Raw genomic sequence first — 22,207 nt, 5'->3', positions numbered from 1 at the left:
GGAGCTGAAGGAAACACTTCCCTTCAAATCACATGGTCAACTGCCTCCCCTTCTGTTTTTCTAATTAAAACATCCATGTGGCCCGAGCACCTTATTGGAGACAGCAGTAGGATCTGTCCAGACAGTGAATGGCCTGCTGTGTGTTGACTCCCAGCTCAGCACCAGGCACCACATTGACCATTATGCTGAGATAGGTGGCATTATAATAAGAATGACCTTATTTGGGGGCAGCAGGTGCCCGAGAGAGGACCTCAAAGTGCTCTCCAGTCACCAACCATATGCAAACAATGTCATCTTCAATACATCCCAGGGTTTGTAAGACGCATCTGTGTACTGCTTCATAAGCTGCGGGGTTCAGAAGTTATACTGCGAGTAAGGGGGAACCACTGAGGATGGATGAGGATGTGTGCCAGGTTTAGTACTGTATTTTAGGAAGATCATCGGTGGTTAGTGGAGGAACAGAGACTGGAGCCTGAGGCTCTTGTCCATGGATTTCTAGGTAGAAATACCAAGTCAGGTCCTCGGGGGCACAGCAGGGATCCTGTCCTGGGATTTCCAGTTGGAGCCTTGACAAGATCAATGCCTCCTCCAGGCAACGTGATTTGTGCAAACACATTGCATCCTCCCAAAGACAGAAAGCAGCTGATCCCAGCTCCCCTCGCTTGGAATACTTCTTCCCCATCAGGCCTGACTGGGGTGAGAGTAACAAGGCTAGGGAATCTCTCAGGGGAGAGCAGGTTCAAAGGAGAACAGGAGGTAGTTTCTTATCGGGCAAAAGTGAGAAGGCCAGGGAACCTCTCAGATGAGACAATAGGACAATAGGACGTAGTATCTTATTGGGCAACTTGGGGGTCTCCTGTCTCATTTTCTGGGACAGTCTGATTGTTTGCTCCTTCCATCATTTCCTTGTACTGACGTTTGAAGAAACCAACCTGTTAGGGAGGAAGGAGAAAAAAAATCAGGAAGTCCAGTGGACGAGAAGAAAAGAGATGATGGAGAGGATCAGTGATCACCATTTCTGGAACCCTGTGTTCCAGCACTATACTAGGAACTTTAAATAAACAGTGTCATTTAGACTCTGCCACATTTCTGTGAGTTGGGTAGAACCACCTTCAGAAAGAGAAACCAAGATCCATCATGGACCAACCACATGCCAATGGCCAAGGAAAGAATCAGTGGTGGCATCAACATCAAATCCAGGGCTTTCACACTCTAATTTGCCTTCCAGGGAAACATGTAAGGAGATGAAGAAGAGTGGAAAAGAAATGGAGACAGATTAGAGGGGGCTTGAGAATCAGACAGAAAGACATGGAGTCCACTGGGGACAGGTGATGTCACAGGTGGCTTCCCTGATGGCTCAGCAGGAAAGAATCTACCAGCAATGCAGGAGACATGGGTTCGATCCCTGGGTTGGGAAGATCCCCTGGGATAAAGAAATGGCAACCCACTACAGTATTCTTGCCTGGAAAATCCCGTGGACAGAGGAACCTGGTGGGCTGCAGTCTGTGGGGTCACCAAAGAGTCAAATACTACTTAAGAGACTAAACAACAGATGTCACAGGTGGGAAGGGATCTCTTTAGGAAGAATGTGGGCTTGACTTGACGGTGAGCTCTTTCTTACACCATTGAAAGAGTGGGATCAAATGCTGGTGGTGTCTGGAGTGGGATAAAAACACTCACCTTGTACAGTAAAGCTGTGATGAGGGCCAGGAGCAGCAGTCCTCCCACAGAGCTACCCACCATGAGGGGGATGGGGTTGTAGACCTCATACTTCTCCAGCACCAGCTCTGTCTGGAGTGGAGATGACCCCATCAGAAAGGCTCAGGACTCCTGCTGTCCCAGACTCCTCCCAGGTCCCCTTGAATTCCCTCCCCTCCTTCATCAGGCTCTGCTCCAAGGGGTGGGATACAGAAGGACTCATGGGCTTAGGAACAATTGTCCTGCCTGGGCCTCTCCATCCATCCTGCCTCTCTCTAGGCTTGCAAGCCCCCCATTCAGCATCACGGATTTAGCATCAGGAACTGTCTGACCAGCCCAGCCACTGCCCGCCACATGGTCACTACCTGAGCTCTCAAAAATGTCTCCTGTCCTGGAAGCTGAGAATACACGAGTCTGTTGAAGGTGATTTCAGCCACGCTCACAACCAGCACCTTCTTCTGCTGTGTCTGCAAAAGAGAAGGGGAGAGCTGGGAACTAGCTCTGGTTGGACGGGCAGGAGGGCTCGGGGGTAGAGAAACGCGTTGGCTTGAGGCAGGCACAGACACATCAGACTCCACCTGAGTCTGGGAAGGGACTCTGCTCTTAGAACTACACACCTGGCTGACCCAGCGGAAGCTGAGGTTGCCCTTCAGGATGAAGTCAAGTTCCTCCTGGATGCCGAAGGAGGGGATGTCACAGCGGAACCTCAGGCAGTCAGCGATGGAGCAGTCCTGGAGACACAGAAGTGGCGTCAGGCCAGGGAAAGATGGCTTTGAACGTAGAAGGCAGCGTTCAACTGTCTGATTTGAGAGGAGCTGCCACATCGGGAGCTCAAGCAGGCTCTTCAGCAGACATCCATCTGATATAATACACATTCCTGAATCAAATCCCTCTGAAGTGTGGCTTCCAGTGGGGGACCACCCAGGGCCCTCTTACCAGGACAGGCTTCTTCGTCAAGTGGGTCAGGAAGTCAGACTCTGTGGGCGCTGTTCTCTCTGAAGAGCATTGAATGGAGGGGTTCTAGGAAAAAGGCACAGGGAGAAAGCATGCGACTCACAAAGACCGAGGAGGCCAGGCAGGGCTTGCCTGGTGGCTCAGTGGTAAAGGATCCGCCTGCCAATGAGGGAGATGCAGGTTCGATCCCTGGGTCGGGAAAGATTTCCTGGAGGAGGAAATGGCCACCCACTCCAGTATTCTTGCCTGGAAAATCCCATGGACAGGGGAGCCTGGTGGGCTACAGTCTATGGGGTCGCAAAAGAGTTGGACACCACTGAGTCACTAAAGAACAACCAAAAAACCACAAGGAGTCCAGGGAGAAGGCATTAATGGCGGACCCATAGAGTCCTGTGAGTACCTGGGGGTTGAGGACCACTATGTCCTTCCACACGGCCATCTGGTTCAGCTCTGCGGGCACTGAGATGTGGATACTGACAGGCAGGTCCCTCTGCCCCAGGTTGTTCACCTGCACGGAGGACCGTGAGGGCCAAGGTCACGCCGAGCCCCCCGCCCTCCCGGATCTCTGGCTCCTGGGCCCCCCGCCCCGGGGCCATGTTCCCAAGTCACCACACGTGCCTGGTATCTGTGCTGGGCCACCCTGCTGCCTTCCTCCTGTGAGGCCGAGAAGTTGAGGTACTTGGTGGATTGTTCGTGGCTGCGGGGAGAGGAGGCAGGGGCAGAGGAGACGTCCCGTTAGGGCCTCCTGAGGAGACTCATGGTGAGAGCGTGACAGGACGGGTGGTCAGAGGGCCCCTGGGCTGGTCGGGAGTGAGTGGCTGACTTGGGGTAATGGGAGGGTTCAGGGAGCCGGGCTGGGCTGCAGGCTGGGTGCAGGCTTCCTGTAGAGACTGTCCAGAGAGGAGACCGCCGGGGCAGCCAGGCAAGGGGCTGGAGTCACAGGAACTGCTGAGAGCTCTGTCTGACCCGGGGGGAGGGGGCCAGGGCCTGCCCTCTGGTGCCCAGGTCCCCCTTCTGGGCCTTTGTGGACTGGAGGAGGCCAGATGGGCAGGTGGGACACGACGAAGGTGTAGGGAGACTCAGGCTGACACTGCTGACGAACGTCTACTGGACTCACCCCTTCTGGCTCCCTGGGGTCTGCCCTGGGGCGCTTCTCTCTTGTTTCCTCAGTTTTTCTTTCTTCCTTCCTTCCTTCCTTTCTTCCTCCCTCCCTCTCCCTCTCTCTTTCTTCCTTTCTGCTTGTGAGCTCTTAGGTCCTTGACCAGGGATCAAACTTGCAGCCTTGGCAATGAAACCTCAGAGTCTTAGCCACAGGACCACCAGAGAATTCCCTCCTCGGCTTTTCTGGGCCTGGGGTTCGGAGGTGGGGGGGGGCGCCAACACGGACTCTCCGCTGGGTATCAGTGCAACCACACCTCGAGGCTGCCCTCGGTCCCCAGCCTGGCCCCTCACCAGGGGGGCTGTTCTCACTTCCCTGCCCCCTCCCCTGCCCCACTCCACTCCTTGCATACCTGCCCCTCACCTGCACCACAGAAATTCGAACCCCCACTCCTACTCTGAAGTGTCATCTTTCTCTAAGAAGGGCCCCTCCAAAACATCCCAGCTTGTCCTGGGGCCTCTATTAAATGTGGCCTATAATGATAAGAATATCATAATTATTATTATCAATAGCCACAAAAAGCACTCAGTTGATTAGTAAGTGCTGCCAGCAGTGTCATCTACTGATTGAAAGGGTAGCAATAAAACTTAAATTTGAGAGGCTTCCCTGGTGGTCTGGTGGATAAGAATCCACCTTCCAATGCATGGGACCAGGGAACTAAGATCCCACATGTCATGGGGCCACTAAGCCTGTGAGCTGCAACTACAGAAAGCCTGAGCACCGCAATGAAGACCCAGCATGGTCAAAACAAAACAAAACAAAAAACCCAAACAAACAAACTTAAACTTGGCATAGGTTCAGCTCCTATAGAAAGAGAGAATTCCTCCTGCGCCATAGAGTGATGGGCGAGGACCCCTTGGAGGTCATGGTGTGGCACCTGCTGATCACGGTGTAGACGGCATACTTCACGGGCAGCTCCAGCTGGAAGGCAGTCTTGCTTGACTTGGGGCTGTTATTCTCACTGGAAAAAAGAGGAGGATCCTAGCTGGCAAGTTCCCCAGGGGAGGAGACTGAGAGGGAGGGGGCGCTGTCCTGGGCCTGGCCCAGCTCACCTGCTCACATTGGCGGCAAGAAGCAGCTTGTCTCCCAGGGTGGCCGTGGGGGCGACGTGAAAGCTGACCGTGAAGGTGATCTGGGGAGGAGGCAGAAATGGGAGGCGGTCACCGAGGAGGGGGACCGCGTGGGGGCCGGGGAGGAGGTGCGGGCAGAAGTGAGGCTGACCTGGGCGCCCTCACGGAAGATGAAGTGGTTGATGCTACAGCGGGTGCTTCGGGTGCCCTGGGTCCCAGCGGGGGCGCTGTCACAGGTCAGACGCAGGGAACGCGACTGCAGATGGTTCTGGGGAAGCATGGATGAGCCCAGGCAGGTGAGAACGTGTTAGTGTCCCGACAAAACTCTACAGAAGTGACAGCTACCTGCAATTTACCTGAAGGTTATGTTTTGTTTTGTTTTAAAGTTTTGGGCTTCCCTGGTGGTCCAGTGGTTGAGAATCTGCCTTGCAATGCAGGGGACACGGGTTTGATCCCTGGTCCTGGAAGATTCCATGTGCCTCAGGGCAACTAAGTCCATGTAATACTGAGTCTGTGCTCCCGAGCCCAGGAGCCACAACTACTGAGGCCCTGGGGCCCTAGATCCCATGCTCCACAACAAGAGATGCCACTGCAATGAGAAGCCCAAGCACCTCAACTAGAGAGCAGCCCCCGATCACCACAACAAGAGAAAAGCCCTCCCACAGCAACAAAGACTCAGCACAGTCAAAAATAAATAAAGAAATTGGTGTGACTTAAAAAATTTTTTTAAATCCTTAAACACTATCTGGTCAAACTTCTTCTTAAGGTAGAAATCCCAGATTTATTAGTAATAGCATTTCTCCTCTTTTAAATTCACAGTTCTTTTTAAAAGATTTGTATTATGAAAATTTCAAATCTACTCAAAAGTGGAAAGACAAGGTAAATCCATCCCATATCCCCATCACTCAGATTAAATTACCAACATTTTTCTACTCTTGTTTTGTTCACCTGTTTTCTGCTTTTTCTCCCCTGAATTATTTAAAGCACATGCCTAATATCACATACTTTCGATCTGGGAAGACTTCAGTGTATATAAACAATAGATAAGGGTATTTTTTAACATAAGCACAAGACTTAATAAAATTAACAATAATTCCTTAAGATCAGCTGATATCCAAGTCATGTTAAGTCATTCTAAATTGTATCCAAAAATGTGAAAGTTATGGCTCGTTTTTAGAAGCAATATCTGGTACTTCCCTGGTGGTCCAGTGATTGTGACTCTACATTCCCAACACAGAGGGCCTGGATTCAATCCCTGGTCAAGGAAGTAGATCCCATATGCCACTACTGAGACTTCCCATGCGTCAACTAAGAGTTCCCACATGCCAAAAATAAGACCCAGTGTAGCCAAATAAATAAATCTTTTCAAAAAGTAAATAAAAGCCGTATCCATAAAAGGTCCACACGTGGCATCTAGTTGGTGTGTCTAGAAGTACCTCCAATGATAGGGTGTTCACCCTAAGAAGGAAGCTGGAGCTTGTCATTCCTAGACAAACTCATAGACAGACATTCCTAGAAATACATTGATCATGTATTTGATCTTCATTGATCAAAATAAGCTTCCTTTGGGAAGACTGGCTTAAGAGACACATGGGAGAACAACCAAACATAAAATGTGGACCTAGTTTAAATGCTGGTTCAAATAAACCACTTAAAAGGATATATTTGAGACAATTAAGGAAATTGATTATGGTCTAAATACCAAGAAATCATTTATTTCATTGGGTGTGATCATGGCTATGGGGTCATGTAAGACAGTTCTACTATCCAGAGCAGTGAAACAGGAAGATGTATGATGACAGGGTGTCTGGGATTGGTTTTAAAATATTTAAACCAAGAGAGGGTAAAATCAGATGAAACAATGTAGCAAAATGCTGATGATTGTTGAATCTGGGAGATAATTTAGGAGGTTTGTTGAACCACTCTTCTTTTGTAAATGTTTAACACAATTTTTCATGATAAAATGTTTGTTAAAAATCTCTCTTTGACTCCCTGTGGTCCAGGTTCTGTCTTCTAGAACACGGATTGCCATATGGCAGCCCAGCACCAATTTGTATAAATAAAGTTTTATTGAAACACAGCCATGCTCATTCATACACATATTGTCAATGGCTGCTTTCACTTTACATCAGCAAATATGGAGACAATGTGTGGTCCACAAAACTGAAATATCTACTCTCTAGCCCTTTATGGATAAAGTATGCCAAGCTCTGATCTAGAGTAATCAATAAATCCAACTCATTCTTTCACAGGACAGTATTTTATTTACTTTTTTCTTTTCTATTTTATTTTCTGAGTCACAAGGCTTTTGAGATCTTAGTTCCATTTCCCAACCAGGGATTGAACTTGGACCATTGCAGTGAAAACCCTGCTTTCTAGGGTTTTCACCCTAGATTCACCAGGGAATTCCCTGAAACAGTGTTTTAAAATATTTGAAGGCTGAGATATGTTCTCCTTCAAAAGAGAAACAGTGATACAATGTGGAATACAAAGAAATAGAAGGCAGTGTCCCTGCACTCCTCACACTAGCATCTTCCTGGGAACTCATTCCTGACTATCATTCTCAAAATGCCAAGCTCAGAGCTGAACACAAAATGAGTTGAGGCACACTGCAGCAAACACAACCACATCCATCTAACCATGATCAGTCCAGCCTCTTGGCTCTCAAGAATGCTAAAGAGTGGAAGACCTGCCTGAGCACTGAACCCAACACAGGAGTCTCTGCTGGCCCCCTGCCATCAGCCTTTCCTTCCCCAGAGGGGACAGTACCTGGCCCCCGGTCACACGTTGGTAAGACAGCCCTGGAGGGTAGAAGAAGGTGACTGAGGTTCCATAGGAGTCCTCGCCATCATTCCACACTCTCACTTTCAAGTTCAGCTCCAGGTTACTCCCCACGATCAGGGTCTTCAAGCTAGCACTGGGGCAGAGGAGAGAAGATGATTCTATGACCGAGGCTGAAAATGGGGTCGGGATGAAATGCAGAGTGGGGAAGTGGGGGGAGAGATAGGGACAGTGTGTCTGGGTCCAGAGCCATGGGTAGAGACGTTAGGAAGAGCCAGAGACAGGAGCCCTGGGTTCCAGGAGGGGTCCTGGGGAACCAGGATAGGTCTAAGGGGCTGGACGCTCACTCTGAGACCCCAAAGGAGATGCTGAGGTCATCCTGGCAGACATGATCCGCACCACAATTCTTCTCAAAGGGGAGCTGAGAGGGAAGGCAAAGCAGGGTTTTCCCTCAAGATCTACAGTCCACCCCCTCCAACCCCTCTGGAAAAGGCCAACCCCAGGACTCACAGAGGTCGTGAAGTATCTCTGGGCATCCACTGCCAGCATAGGCTGGAGGTTTCTTAGGCTAGAGGTGGGCTTGCCCACCAGGGAGAAGTTGAGACGCAATATGATGGGGGTCACCGAGTCCTCCACACAGTCCTGGGGGATGGATACAGGAGGAAGCAAGAAATGCATCCTTGCAGCCACCAGCTGGGTCCCATCTCCTCATTCATAAAATGGAGTAACAATGGTACCAACCCATAGCCCCTCGTAAACGCTCATTGCTAGGATCTGCATGTGGAATCGCTACTGTGGTTGTCTGTCCTTCATCATGAGCATCCTTCCCCCAGCCTCCCTTGGGCTCCCTCACTCTACCCAGGGTCTTCCCAGACTGTTCCCCATAGCCTGCTGGAACCTGCTCTGTTCTCGCTCCAGCTTTATCTCTCTTTCATCACTATTATCTATTATCTACAAATTATCTATTATCTATTATCTACAAATATTATTGACATCTATTATCTAGGAATTTGATTCGCTTCTGATCTTTCCCCATAGCTCCCCCTGGTCACGATCATTTTGTTCACTGCTGGCTCCCTGGTGTCGAGGACAGGACCTATCTCAGAGGAGTGGCTGGATAAAAGAATCCCAGCCCAGTGCCCCATGGCTCTCCGAAGCAGCCATAGGCTTCTACCTGAAATCCAGCCGAGTCGCCTCTGGCTGATGCAGCCAACCTCATCCATCCTTTACTCCCTCAGTCATTCAGCTAACCTGTGTTAAGCCCCTCCTGCTTTCCACCTGCTGTTGGGGGTGGAGCCAAGGCGAGGACCAGAACACATCCCTGAGTCCCTGCCCAGCCACCACCCCCTACCAGTCTCAGAGTTGCCTCCCTCCCCAGGACCCTGAGGCCACCCCCCTCACCGGAAGGAGCAACCTCACAGCCTCGCAGTGCTGCTTCAGCCCCAGCTCTCGAACACGGGTCAGATTCCGAATCCTCGTCTCTTGGAAGATGGCACGAGGACTCAGGCGGCCAGGGTCAAGGGTTAGGTCAAAGGTCACAATGCTTTGGAGGTTAACTGTAGGGGAAAGTGGGGGATGGAAAAGGCTGAGAGAAGGAGGAACTCCCCAGGTGGGCAAGGGAGGAGACAGGAGCCCTGGGCCTCCCCAGGGTCAAGGCATCCTGGGTCAGGGGGCAAACGACTCACCCAGCTGGTTCTTGGGACTTTGGGAAACATGGAGGCAGACAGTGGCCTCGCCCAGATCATGGGGAAAGGTCCCCAGCTGCTGACACTCATACACAGACCTGGTGATCTCTGCGGGTGTGATGTGAATGTTCACCCCCATCCTGAGCACAGGTCTGGTCCTGTGGGCAGAACACTGAGCTGAGGACAAGCCCTTGGTTCCGGGAGGACAACCAGGGAGGCTGGTGTCCTCGCAGGCCTGGGACTACCCAAGGGGTATGTGTTCTCACCTGAGCAGCAACACGTGCCCCTGGGCCCCCACGGCCAAGTCTGCCAGTCCATCCTGGGTGAGGTCCTGACCCCCACTCAGCGACTGCCCAAAATACTGGAGGCTGGGGGAGAGCTGGGCGCCTGTGATCCGCTGGCGGGAGAGGGAGCGGCAAATCAGGTTGTTGTTATTGTTTAGTCACTCAGTCGTGTCTGACTCTTTTGCGACCCCATGGGCTACAGCCCACCGGGCTCCTCTGTCCATGGGATTTCCCAGGCAAGAAGAGTGGAATGGGTTGCCATTTCCTTCTCCAGGGGATCTTCCTGACCCAGGGATCCAGCCCGCCTCTCCTGAATTAGCAGCTGAGTTCTTCACCACTGAGCCACCAGGGAAACCCAAGTCAGGTTGAGGGTGAGAAAAATAAGTTGAACAGAAGCAACAAGAGGGACAGGGAAGAGGGGATGAGGGAGACAGAATGAAGGGTTGAGCTGTAAAAAAAAAAAAGACAACTCCAAGAAGTACCTAAAAAGAGGAAATGGGAGTAGAGAAATAGTGACTAGAGACAAAAGATTTCTAGGACATAAATGAAGAAGTGGAGCTAGAAAGACTGGCTTGGTGACCTGACTTTAATTCATTCACTTGGCTAGTTCATCTCAGGTTCCTATTCTGGCTCCTTCACTTATGAGCCATGAGATCTTAAGCCAGGAGTCAGTCTTTCTCTACCTCAATTTCCTCATTCCTCATCTGGGATGATAACACCTCAGAGCACTAAATGAGCTAATTCATGGAGTTCTTAGAACAGCACCTGGCATATGGTCACTACTCAGTAACTTACCATGATGAGTATCAGGGCTAGAAGGGTCCCTCAGCAGTCACCCCCACGTCCCTCATTCTCCTCTACCCCTTGCCCCTGACAATCAATAATCCACTTTCTGACTTTGTGGATTTACCTATTCTGGACATGTCATGTAAACAGAATCACACAGTATGTGGTCCTTGGATGGATCTAGCTTCTTTCACTAAGCAGAATGTTTTCAGGGTTCACCCATATTGTAGCACATGGCAGTTTTTCATTCTTTTCAGGGCTGAATACTATGCCACTGTGTGGGTATACCACATTTTCTTTATTTGTTCATCAGTGGATGGGCATTTTGATTATTTCCCCCTTTTGGTTGTTACATATAACACTAATACAAACAATCATGTGTAATTTTTCTGTGTATGGACATATTTCTAATTCTCTTGGGTGGAACTTCCAGGTCACCCAGTAACTCTAGTTTAACCTTTCGAAGAGCTGTTTTCCAAAGTAGCTGCATCATTCTACATTCCCACTTATAGTGGTTGAGTATGCCACAAACTTTCACATCCTCATCAACACTTGTTATCATCTGTCTTTCTGATTCCAGCCATCCTAGTAGGTGTGAAGCAATGTCTCATTGTGGTTTTGACTTCCTGATGACTGATAACTAATGATGCTGAACATCTTACATGCGAATTGGTCCTTTGTATATCGCCTTTGAAGAAAAGTCTTTTCAGATCTTTTGCTTATTTTTTTAATTGAGACTTCCTTAACTTTTTCCCTCCCTTCTCAGCCTGCCCCACCCAGTGAAGGGCTCCTGCCTATGGGTATCTGGCAGGATTACTGATGGCAGGAGACAATAAAGTCATGACATCCAGGGAGATGAAGGGGTAGGTAGACAGGCAGACTGAGGCTCCCAGAACTAAACCGATTGGCAAAGCGAGCCAGATAGAGGTGGAGCACCCGGTCAGAGACAAGAGGTTGGAACCTCCCTCACCACGACTCTTGATCCACTATAAACCTTGGACAGGTCAAGGCACTTCTCTTCTCCAAGCCCCAGATTTCATCTTTAAAATGTCTTTGCTAATGCCTGGCCAATGTACGGGGTAAAACTGCCAGGGGATGAAAAGACTTGGGTGGAGAAAGTATCAAGTCACCATACAAAGTAATGTTAGTCACTCAGTCATGTCCAACTCTTTGTGACCCAGTGGACTGTAGCCCATCAGGCTCCTCTGTCCATGGAATTCTCCAGGCAAGAGTACTGGAGTGGGTTGCCTTTCCCTTCTCCAGGGGATCTTCCTGACCCAGGGATCAAACCCAGGTCTCTTGCATTGCAGGAAGATTCTTTACTATCTGAGCCACCAAGAATCCGCCTATACAAATTAAAGAATTACCAATGTTTCCATTTCCGAAGCTCCACAGATTTTGCTTGATGCCTACTAGGTACCCAGTTCTAGGCAAAAGAGGCAAGATTAGGGAAAGAAGAATCTTCCAGGTGGCAGTGTCAAAGACAGGAAGGTGCCAGGAGGAGGTTTTGTGGCAACAGGGACTGTGATCAAGCCTCACCTGGCTGTGAGAGGGGCTGATGCCCAGTTCTGAGGTTCCGTGGAACAGGTAGACAGCACCCTGGTTCTCCTGCTCTCCCGGGGCCCCAATGGCCACATCCACCAGCCTGTCCCCATTCACATCCCCCAGCGCTGTCAGGGCTGCCCCAAAGCGGCTCCAGGGGTGGCCTGGCTCCCCTCGCAGGACAGCATCACACTGCCACTTAGCTCTCTGCAGAACAAAAATAGTGTCAGGTCCCACCCCAGGCGACCCCTCCATCCCACAGCCAGACCCCACCCAGCCCGGCTCTCATCATTACTCACCCCCTGGGGAAAGGGGCACACAGACACCTGGCCCCCCTGGGTCTGCTCGTAGAAATGGGGGGCCCCGATGAGGACCAGGTCAGAGCTACTATCTCCATTCACGTCCACGGAGCAGAGGGAGGCCCCGAAGTAGGAGCCGATCTGGAGGGCAGAGTCTGGAGTCAGCCTGTCTGCCCTCTGCCAGGGGCATGACCCCTGGGTCAAGTCCCACCTCTTCCCAGACACCAACACCTCCCCCATAGGCCCTGCACCCCCTTCCTCTCCTCCTCCTCTGCCCCTGGAGACCCCCTCCACACTCAACCTGGCTCCCTGTGACTTCAGCCTTCGGCCTCCATTGCCTGGACTCCTGGGTGAAGAGGACCACCTTCCCGGTGTGCTGATGGCGGGGGGCCCCCAGGATCAGGTTCTGTTGCCCCTTCCAAAGGGCCAGCTCTGTGGAGTAACCTGAAGGGGCCAGGGCTCAGCACCGAGGCTTCCCCAGCCCTGTCCCCTCATCCCCCACCCCTGGGCCCCTGTCCTTCCCAGGCAGCCCGTCTCCTGCCCAGCCCACAGCCGCAGCCTTGTCTCACCCAGGTAAGAGTCCCTCATGTCCACGTGCTCCTGGGACATGTTGATGAAGGTGGGGTTCCTATTTTGGGGGTACAAGAAGGCACCTCCAGACCAGCTGAAGCTCCCCACAGCCCCCAGAACTGGCCCATCCTGGAAGGAAAGGATTCCAGGGTGAGCAGGTGGGAAGACAGCCTATTCGGAAGAAATGCCTGCCGCTGACTCCGCCCACTCATCAGATACCCACTCTCGCCTTCCCTTCTCCGTCCCTGCCTAACCCTACATCAATGGGCTGACAGGGGCCCCACTCACAGGCATGAACACAGCACTGAAGCCCTCCTGAGACATCTCCAATTCGAAGGAACTACTGCTTATTGTCTGCGTACCTGGGGAAAGGTATGACACCTAGGTTCTATGGGGGAAAGACAAGCTTTGCCAGGCTCAAGGAGAATCTCAGCTTTAAGAGGATCTCATGCGTGTGCTATGTGCTAGATTGTTTCAGCCATGTCTGACGCTATGTGACCCCATGGACTGTAGCCTGCCAGGCTCCTCTGTGCATGGGATTCTCCAGACAAGAACAGTGGAGCGGGTTGCCATGCCCTCCCCCAGGGGATCTTCTTGACCCAGGGATCAAACCCACGTCTTCTGTGGCTTCTGCATTGCAGGCGGATTCTTTACCACTGAGCCACTGAGGAAGCCCAAGAGGATCTCATGTTGGAGACTAAATACCCAAAGGCAAAAACTGGCCCACGACAAAGGAGTCCAGGTTTTAGGAGAAAAAGGATTTACAGGTGAGGGCTTCTGAAGCGAGTAGTTCCATCTGTGACTTACCCTCAATGGCAAAAATCTTCTCTTTCAGTTGTTTCTGAATGTCTCGCAAAGCATCGAAGTTCTCCACTTGAAATATATGCTCTTTAGAGGGTGTGGAGGCAATGTCGATTAATTCTTGCAAGGTATTTGTGTATCGAAATGCTGATCCCACCTGTCCCCAGCAAAGACCAACTCAGTGAAAATAATCCGAACTATAACATGCCTGCTGGATGCTGGGCTCCTCCAGTAACCCTGCAAGGTTAATATAATTACAGCCAGCGAACAGGCAAGAAAAATGAGGCTCAGACAGCATGGAGGAGTTTGAGGAAAAGGATGAGGGTCCCCCAGGCTGGGACAAAGTTTTCATCCTGAAGGTAGGAGAAGCTAAGAGAACTGGGGGCTTCTGTCCTTGAAAGGGAAGGTGCCTTAAGAGGACTTGAGGGGAGGAGGTAGAGTAAGGGCATCCCCCCATCCTACCCCAACTGCATATCGGATGATGCCGGCGGCCTCCGCTCGGGGAATGACATCCTTGTAATCCAGGTTTTCTGTTTTCTCCCCATCGGTGATGACGATGAGGATTTTGGAGGCATCTTTTCGGGCCCCGTATGCGGCACTGAACAGTAGATCTCTGTCAGAGAAGATGAGGGTCCAGAGGCCAGTGAACAGAGCCGCCGCTTGGCCCCTAATGCCTTTGTGAGAACGAGGGGATCCTCTGGAGGCCCCTGGCTTGGTCAGGACAGCACAGACTGAATCTCAGTGCCCACCTCTCCCTTCCTCACCGAGACAGACGGGGCCCTGAAGGAAGACTCAGATGCTTTGGGGGGAGGACCTGGGAAGAGTCAGGACTCACGTGACAAATCGGATGGCTGAGGCCGTGAACGTCCCCCCTTGCATCTGCCAGACGGAATTCAGGAGGCTTAGTGGGTCTGAGCTGGTAGCGAAGTCTTTGAAAGTGAAGTGTTGCGTGGTCTTGGTGGAGAACTGCACCAGGGAGAACTGGGAGAACCAAGCAGCGTTGGGGGTCAGGCCGAGGCAACGCCACCTCGAGGCTCCTCCCACAAGCCACCCCCGGGGCGGGGCGGGGCGGGGCTACACCCCGGCCTTCGCTCCCTTGAGAGCCCACCTGGGAGCTGGGACGCTGGAACTGGCTCATCACGGCTTTCACGAAGTTCAACATTTTGTTAAAATCCCTGGAGGAGATGCTGCCTGAGCCGTCGATCAGAAAGACGATGTCCTGATCCTGCTTTGGGCACTCTGGGGAAGGAGATGGCACCAGTCCCCAGAGAGACACTCACAAAGCCCGGGTCTCCTGGCCACAAGACGAGGAGTTTCCCTCCCAGGAGCTGCCCTGACTCCTGCCTAGAACAGGGTCCTTCGCTCTCCCAAAGTCTCTAAAGACATCTGTGATTCAGCTGCTCACACTTGGTTGATTAAAAAGTGACAATTCGTCCCGTCCAGATGGTGAGAGGCTGGGGTTCCTCCTTCTACCGCGAGTGTCCGTGCCCCGCCCCCTGGCCTTTCTCCACCTTCTCTCCCACCGTCCCCACTGTCCAGCAATAAAAGGACACGGCTCCAGCCCCTGGTTCGGGGTCAGCACCAAACTACTTTTGTTAAATATTTAAACAAAATCCACCCTCAGAAGAGACAGCTCGGGGACTTCCCTGGTGGACCAGTGGTTAAGAATCTGCCTGCCAATACAAGAGACACGGTTAGATCCCTGGTCCTGGAAGATTCCACATGCTGTAGGGCAACTAAGCCTGCACACCGCACTTACTGAAGCCGGTGCATCCTAGAGCCCGTGATCCACAAGAGAAGCCCCTGAAACTGAGAAGTCTATACACTACGAAGAGTAGCACAACTCTCCGCCCCACCCCGCCACGCCCCCACCCTCCCCGCCGCCGCCTCTCCCCCACCCCCACAACTAGAGAAAGTTCTTGAGCAGCAATGAAGACCCAGGACAGACGAAAATAACATAAATACTAAATCAATAATTTTTTTAAAAAAAGAAGGGGAAGTCCAGCTTGATTTGGCTCTCTGATGGAGATTCCTGTCTAGCCCCTAGCTTCCCCTATCTGCCCCTGAGGCTTCCCAGCAGAAAGAGGGGTGTCCTGGTGGAAGCCCAGGGGCCTAGGAGGTGCTGGGAGGGGCACCCCAGTCAAGGCCCCAGATGTCAGTCTCCCCAAGGGCCTGGGTGTGAATGTGAAACCAGGAAGGGGCCTTGGTCTGCCCCAGGTGGGGTCTGAGAAGCTTACTGTTTCACCTCCTCATCCCCCATTCCCATCAGCACAGGGGAAGCCGGGTCCTCAACCTGTACTCACACACACATGTATACATAACACATATACCACACATACACAAACATACACATAACACATACATACATACAACATACACAAATACATATATACACATACACACTCATGCACATACATGTCAACATACACAAACATACACTGCTGCTGCTGCTGCTGCTAAGTCGCTTCAGTTGTGTCCGACTCTGTGTGGCCCCATAGGCAGCAGCCCATGAGGGTCCCCCGTCCCCGGGATTCTCCAGGCAAGAACACTGGAGTGGGTTGCCGTTTCCTTCTCCAGTGCATGAAAGTGAAAAGTGAAAGTGAAGTCTCTCAGCCGTGTCCGACTCTTAGACCCCATGGACCACAGCCTACCAGGCTCCTCCTTCCATGGGATTTTCCAGGCAAGAGTACTGGAGTGGGGTGCCATTGCCTTCTCCGACAAACATGCACAAATACATATATACATACATCACACTCATACACACAACAAAGACACATGCAAACATACATACAACATGCCCAAATACATATACACATACATCACACTCATATACATACATACACACATACAAACACACAAATACATGTAAACATCACACGTGTACACATACACACAGAGAGATGAATAAACATACACACAATACATACATTACATACACATACACACATACAAACACATACATATGCACAACATACACAAACATACATAAATATATATACATCACTCTCATACACATACATGTACACACACATATACACACACACACACACACATACATGCACACTGCTCAGATTGCCTGTATCCTCATCACCTTTTCCCAGCCTGCTGCACAAATCAATTGGTTATATACCACAGGGTACAATGGGTGAAAATAAATGTCCTTCACTCTAAAAATTGTAGCAGCTAGCATAAACTGAGGCCTCGCCACTGAGGCGCTGTGCTAAACCCTGGCCGTGGACCATCTATGTTATTCACAGTGTCGGGTGTGCTATTATTCCCGTCAAACAGACAAGGGCATCAAAGCTCAGAGAGAGAAAGGTCCTAGAAAGACCCTGCACTGGGACAGTGATGAGGCAGGTGTAAAAGCAGGTGGTGACCTCTCCAGGCATGTTTGGAATCACTGTGCCCTCCAGCGAAATTTTTTTTTTTTTCTGGATCCCTCTGGTTTATCCACTCTGGTAAGAGTGTTCCTGGCCCCACGGCAAGCCCCTGTCAGATGTGTGTGGGCTCCTCAAAGGACTCAGTGACCCCAAACACTCACCCTGCAGGGCCGCCGGGATCCTCTGGACCTGCTGGAACGGGGAGGCCAGCAGAAAGCAGATCCCGGTCAAGTGCATGTTCTCCCGGCATGCGTGGTGCACGGTGGGGCCACAGGCCTGGGGGCAGGGGGCTTGGTGGGAAGGGTTGTCCCTGCTACCATCGCACCCTCCGGTCCCAGCACCTCCACCCTCCACGAGACCCCCAGCACCAGAGCCCCAGGTCCCCACACGTTCTCTCAGGACGCTCCCGTGACCCAGGGCAACTCACCAGCAGCTGAAAGGGGTTGGTGGTGGCCGCCATGGACAGGCCCAGGGACATGTTCACAGCCTCTGGGGGCACTGAGAGCACAGATGTGTGCGCGGTTACCTTCAGGTCAGAGGAGGCGGGGGCACCTCAACTCTGGGAGATGGGGCGGTCTGACAGGTGAAGGGAGCTTTCAGGTCTTGATGGAGCTATGGGGGCTCAGGGGTGGGATGGGAGGGGGAATATGGGAGGGTCAGGAGGCCTGTCTGAGGCTCAGGGTCTGCAGACAGAGCTGAAGCCAGGGAGTGAGTTTCCTGTGTTCCCCACAGACCCACAGAGCACGGGAGCCTGAACCTGGGTGCCAGCGTGGGCAGCCACTCACCCTGCAGGGGGATGGCCTCACACCTGCGCATGCTGTAGTCGCACCGGTAGAGGCCGCCTGTTTGATTGGCAGCCTTTACCTCCTGGGGGGCTCCAACCACCAGCCTGGGGGGAGAAGAGAACACGGCAGCTAAGATCATGGATGCTGGAGCCAGACTGCCACTTGGCCAGTTTGCTTTCCCTCTCTAAGCCTCCATTTCCTCATCTGTAAAGTGGAGATTAATAACAATTTAAATTCCACCGGAGACAGATTTTTGTTTCTTTCATTCTCCAGTATATGTCTGGCTCCTGAGACATATAGTAATAGATGCTCAGTAAACATTTGTTGAGTGGTGGCTTCCTACATCATATGGTTGCTGTGAGGATGAAGTCAGTGCCCGTCCAAAGGTGCCTGGAACTTAGTGATCGCTCAATAAAAAAATAAAGTTAGCTGTGGTCATTGACATGCAAGATGGCCCTTCTTCAGTCCGGTTCTTCATAGCCTGAGGGGGAATTGCCATGGTAGACAGAGGAGAGTTTGTGAATAAAGGGAGGGATGTGGGGAGAGACCAACCCTGTGCAGGGAAGGAGTTGATGAAAGCCAAAGACATCACACTGTCCTCACCATTTGGCATACTGGACCACACTGTGTCCAAACCCAGGGCTGTCCACACGGAAGGTTGTCGGTTGCTCCGTGTCCAAGTTGAAGCAGAAAGAGGACAACGGGGCTGGGAAGGAAGATGAGGACACAAGCTTTGAGGAAGGGTCTTCCACCTTCTCCATCTTCCTGGCCCCCAGGCTACATCCCCCCACTATCCCCTCCAGGCATAATGCCCCAGCATCTCCTGGGCTTCTGAACCCCCAGACTCGGGCCTCTCTCAGCCCTGTTTGCCTCCTTCAGATGGTCCAGAGATAGCTGTTCCTCTGCTAGTCTGCTAGCAAGTTTCAGTTCTCCATTTCCACAGAGCAATGCCCAAATAGAACTCTTTCCCCATATCTCCCTCAGGGCTCCCCATGAAGGCGAATTCAGGAAGACTTGGGGCCAAACAGATGCATCGGACAAAGTACACGATTGACTTGTTCTGCCTACTTGAGACAGCTCTGCATTGTCCAGGCCACTGGCCTCTTTTCCGGCATTTTCTCTTAAACACCCCTAAAATTGATTCAGTATCCTCTCGACCTCCACAAACCCCAGATCCTCAACCTGCTATCACTCCAGATCCCTCCCCTAAAGTCTGAGTTCGAAAAGTGCATTCTTAAAAAAAAAAAAAAAGAAAAGTGCATTCTTGGCTCTCTCCCTAGCTCGACCCCCATCCTCTCCTGCCCATCGTGACCCTTGGCTTACCTACCCATCAACAGGAAGAGAAAAACCTGGGTCCCGGTCATGACAAGAAGGTCAGATGTGGGCATCAGAGCACTTGAGCCCCAAAGAGAAGAGTTGGACCAAGATGCCAAGGAAGCCAGTGAGCAGAGAGAGGCTCAGGAGGCCAGACGCAGGGAGGGAAGTCGTCAGCATGACTCAGAGGTGGGGGGTGGAGAATACAACTGAAATAAGCAGAGAAAGGGGCAGGCAGCCCACACACACTGTGACCAGGAGTCTTTCTAAGCAGAGATGATATGATTCACTTCTCTCGTCTCTGCAATCTAGGCTGGAGTGGGTGCAAATCTCTTGCCCCACACCACCTCTCCCATGTTCCCTTATTGTACAGAAGAAAGTTTCCCTTTGACCTTGAAATGTCAATGAACCAGGGGATGGGAAAAGGTAGATGCCAGGGTGTCTTCAGACCCTTAAGAGAGGCTCTGGGAAGAATCCTCCACTTTGGACCTGGAAACCTCTGGGCCCAGGAGTCAAGCCTCTGGATCCTAGGAGGAAGGCAGAGTGGGTGTTTGTTCATCATTTGTTTATCACGTATTCAACAAATCTAATTTGAGGCTGATTGTGCAAGCCATCTCTCAGCAGATTGGGAAAACACAAACCACAAGGCTCCAGCTTTGGTGTCCGTGGAGAAGGCAAACATGTAAACAGCAAGACATTGCTATGAGAGGAGAAGATACGCATTGGTCACAGGGTATCATACTCAGATTGGAAGGGTGTGAAGTTTCAGGAAAATTTCCTGGAAGAGGTGACATTTGATCTGAGTCTTGCAAGCAACTGACCCGAGGGGAGCATGGGGAGCATGTTTCAGGAGCAGTGGCTGAAGAGACACGAGATAAGAGGGCTTCTTAGGATGTCAGTGGTAGAAACCAGAGAGTGGGAGGTGGGAAGTGGCAAAAGATGTGGTCAGTTGGGGAGTGGGGGGAAGCGAAAGCAGGGCTGAGGCCTGGAAACCCCCCTTAAGGCCTGTCAGTTTTATCTTGAGGACAGAGGGAGGCATAGAAGCAAATTACAAAGACTGAGCTCTTCAAATCTGAGCTTTAGAAAACTAGAAAAAGGGGCTATGTGGGACATGGGTTCCTGGGGAGCTGTTTGAAGATGGGCTGGTCAGGAGAGAGGTGGTGGGGGCTTCTGGGTGAGCTGGTGGCCATGGGGACAACCTGAAGGCTGACCAGTCCCTAAGGCTTGGACACTGATGACAGTCCCTGAGCTGCAGGATAGGAGTGGGGAGGGGTGCTGGGTGCAGCCAACTTCCGTGTTAAGGGAACAAAATATGGTATTCTCAGAGTTCGGGTTTATAAAAAAGAATGAAATAATGTCATTTGCAGCAACATGAATGGACCTAGAGATTGTCAGACTGAATGAAATAAGTCAAACAGAGAAAAACAATATCATGTGCTATCAGTCTTATGTGGAATCTAAAAAAAAATGGTACCAAGGAACTTAATTGCAAAACAGAAATAGAGTCGCAGATGTAGAAAGCAAACTTGGGCAAGGGCAAGTTTGGGTTACCAAATTGAAAGGTGTCCCAGTTGACTTGTTCTGTTCTGCGGAGGAACAGCTATCTCTGGACCATCTGAAGGAGGCAAACAGGGCTGAGAGAGGCCCGAGTCTGGGGGTTCAGAAGCCCAGGAGATGCTGGGGCATTATGCCTGGAGGGGATAGTGGGGGGATGTAGCCTGGGGGCCAGGAAGATGGAGAAAGTGGGAGACCCTTCCTCAAAGTTTGTGTCCTCATCTTCCTTCCCAGCCCCAGTGTCCTCTTTCTGCTTCAACTTGGACAACTTCTACACAGATGTAGAAAGCAAACTTGGGTTACCAAGGGCAAAGGGAGGGGTAGGGAGGGATGAATTGGGAGTCTGGGATGGACACATGCACACTACCATGTATAAAATAGATAACTAATAAAGGGCTACTGTTTAGCACAGGGAACTCTTCTCAATACTCTCTAATGACCTATATGGGAAAAGAATTTTTAAAAGAGTAGATATTTGTATAACCGATTCACTTTGCTGTACAACAGAAACTAACACAACATTGTAAGTCAACTATATGCCAATAAATTTTTGAAAATAATAAAAACAAATTAAAATTTAAAAATAAGAGTTTGGCCTCTTTCATTGAAAATGACTGCTCCCAGAGAGGAAGGTGTGGAGGGGAAGGATCAAGGACAGCTCTTTTTCATAGCAAAGCTTGTGAAACAATTTGACTGTGCCTATGAATAACTTTGAAAAAATACAAACTAAAAAAAAATAAAATTTTTTAAAGTTAAAAAAATGTTTAGGCTCTCTGACCACTCTCTGACCATTTCCTCCTCTGCTAAAGGAGGTGATAATAAAAAGACACACTTCCTATTGTTGTTGGGGCAGTTGAGTTAGTGTGTGAAAATGCTCAGCAGAGTACTTGTGAACTTTTATTATTGGTGGTTAACATACTGTTGGGGACTGAGCGACTGAACTGCCTGAACTTGATATAAGTCACTTCAGTCGTGTCCAACTCTTTGCAACCCAATGGACTGTAGCCTGCCAGGCTCCTCTGTCCATGGGGAGTCTCCAGGTGAGAATACTGGAGTGGGTCGCCATGTCCTCCTCCAGGGGATCTTCCCAATCCAGGGATCAAACCTGCGTCTCTTATGTCTTCTATATTGACAGGCACGTTCTTTACCACTAGCGCCCCCAGGGAAGCCTTAGCTTACTATGCTATGATGATTACTGTGTTAGGTAAGCGGACTTCCCAAGTAGAGAAGCCGCCTCATCATGAAGGGTGTGTGGGGCTGGATCTGGGAGAAAAGCCTGGTCTGGAAACGAGTTCTGGAACCATCGGCAGAAGTGTTGGGTGAGATCCTGATGGGAGTGTGAAAATGAAGGAGAAAAATGGGCCTGGCCTGGGTCCCAGGAAAACACCCATGATGGCCACAAGGGGCTCAAGAAGGTTGGGAAGAAAAGTGTCCAAAAAGGATGAGAGGGACTTCCCTGGAAATCCAGTGTTTAATGGAGGGTGTGCAGATTCAATCCCTGGTCAGGGAGCTAAGATTCCACATGCCTTGCAGCCAAAAGATCAG

At 50.9% G+C, this 22,207-nt stretch overlaps 1 protein-coding gene across 2 annotated transcripts; it reads right to left on the bottom strand.

Moving 5' to 3' along the window:
* Positions 1–409: 409 nt before the first annotated feature.
* LOC133063658 (integrin alpha-X-like) lies at positions 410–19,283 on the bottom strand. 2 transcript variants are annotated; one of them, XM_061153301.1, is made up of 30 exons: positions 19,122–19,283; positions 18,398–18,500; positions 17,795–17,898; positions 17,437–17,507; positions 17,171–17,285; positions 14,738–14,868; positions 14,465–14,610; positions 14,092–14,242; positions 13,636–13,786; positions 13,117–13,190; positions 12,828–12,957; positions 12,560–12,702; positions 12,259–12,399; positions 11,957–12,166; positions 9,614–9,744; positions 9,348–9,505; positions 9,064–9,218; positions 8,173–8,304; positions 8,010–8,083; positions 7,651–7,798; positions 5,033–5,149; positions 4,864–4,943; positions 4,689–4,772; positions 3,271–3,349; positions 3,053–3,160; positions 2,635–2,718; positions 2,316–2,429; positions 2,064–2,165; positions 1,681–1,791; positions 410–932 (listed from the first exon to the last, which is right to left on the bottom strand). In XM_061153301.1, the coding sequence occupies exons 1-30, from the start codon at positions 19,180–19,182 to the stop codon at positions 834–836; spliced, it is 3,507 nt and encodes a 1,168-aa protein (XP_061009284.1). In that variant the 5' UTR covers positions 19,183–19,283; the 3' UTR covers positions 410–833. The 2 variants fall into 2 exon arrangements, with proteins under 2 accessions (XP_061009284.1, XP_061009285.1); XM_061153302.1 differs by having other exon boundaries at positions 19,118–19,282.
* Between the last annotated feature and the right edge of the window lie 2,924 nt (positions 19,284–22,207).

This window comes from Dama dama, chromosome 10 (assembly GCF_033118175.1).
Source record: "Dama dama isolate Ldn47 chromosome 10, ASM3311817v1, whole genome shotgun sequence".
Taxonomy (NCBI): Eukaryota; Metazoa; Chordata; class Mammalia; order Artiodactyla; family Cervidae; genus Dama; species Dama dama.
The sequence above is the reverse complement of the archived record's forward strand: the minus strand, read 5'-3'. Positions and strand labels throughout refer to the sequence as shown.

Bases quoted from the DNA above. Each gene is read 5' to 3' on its own strand.
- LOC133063658 (XM_061153301.1), bottom strand. From the start codon at position 19,182: ATGCCCACATCTGACCTTCTTGTCATGACCGGGACCCAGGTTTTTCTC. The intron at 12,703-12,827 runs GTGAGACAAGGC...TGGCCCCTTCAG, and splicing joins CATGAGGGACTCTTACCTGG to GTTACTCCACAGAGCTGGCC. The intron at 9,745-11,956 runs GTGAGGCTTGAT...CTCTCCCGCCAG, and splicing joins TCAGCCCCTCTCACAGCCAG to CGGATCACAGGCGCCCAGCT.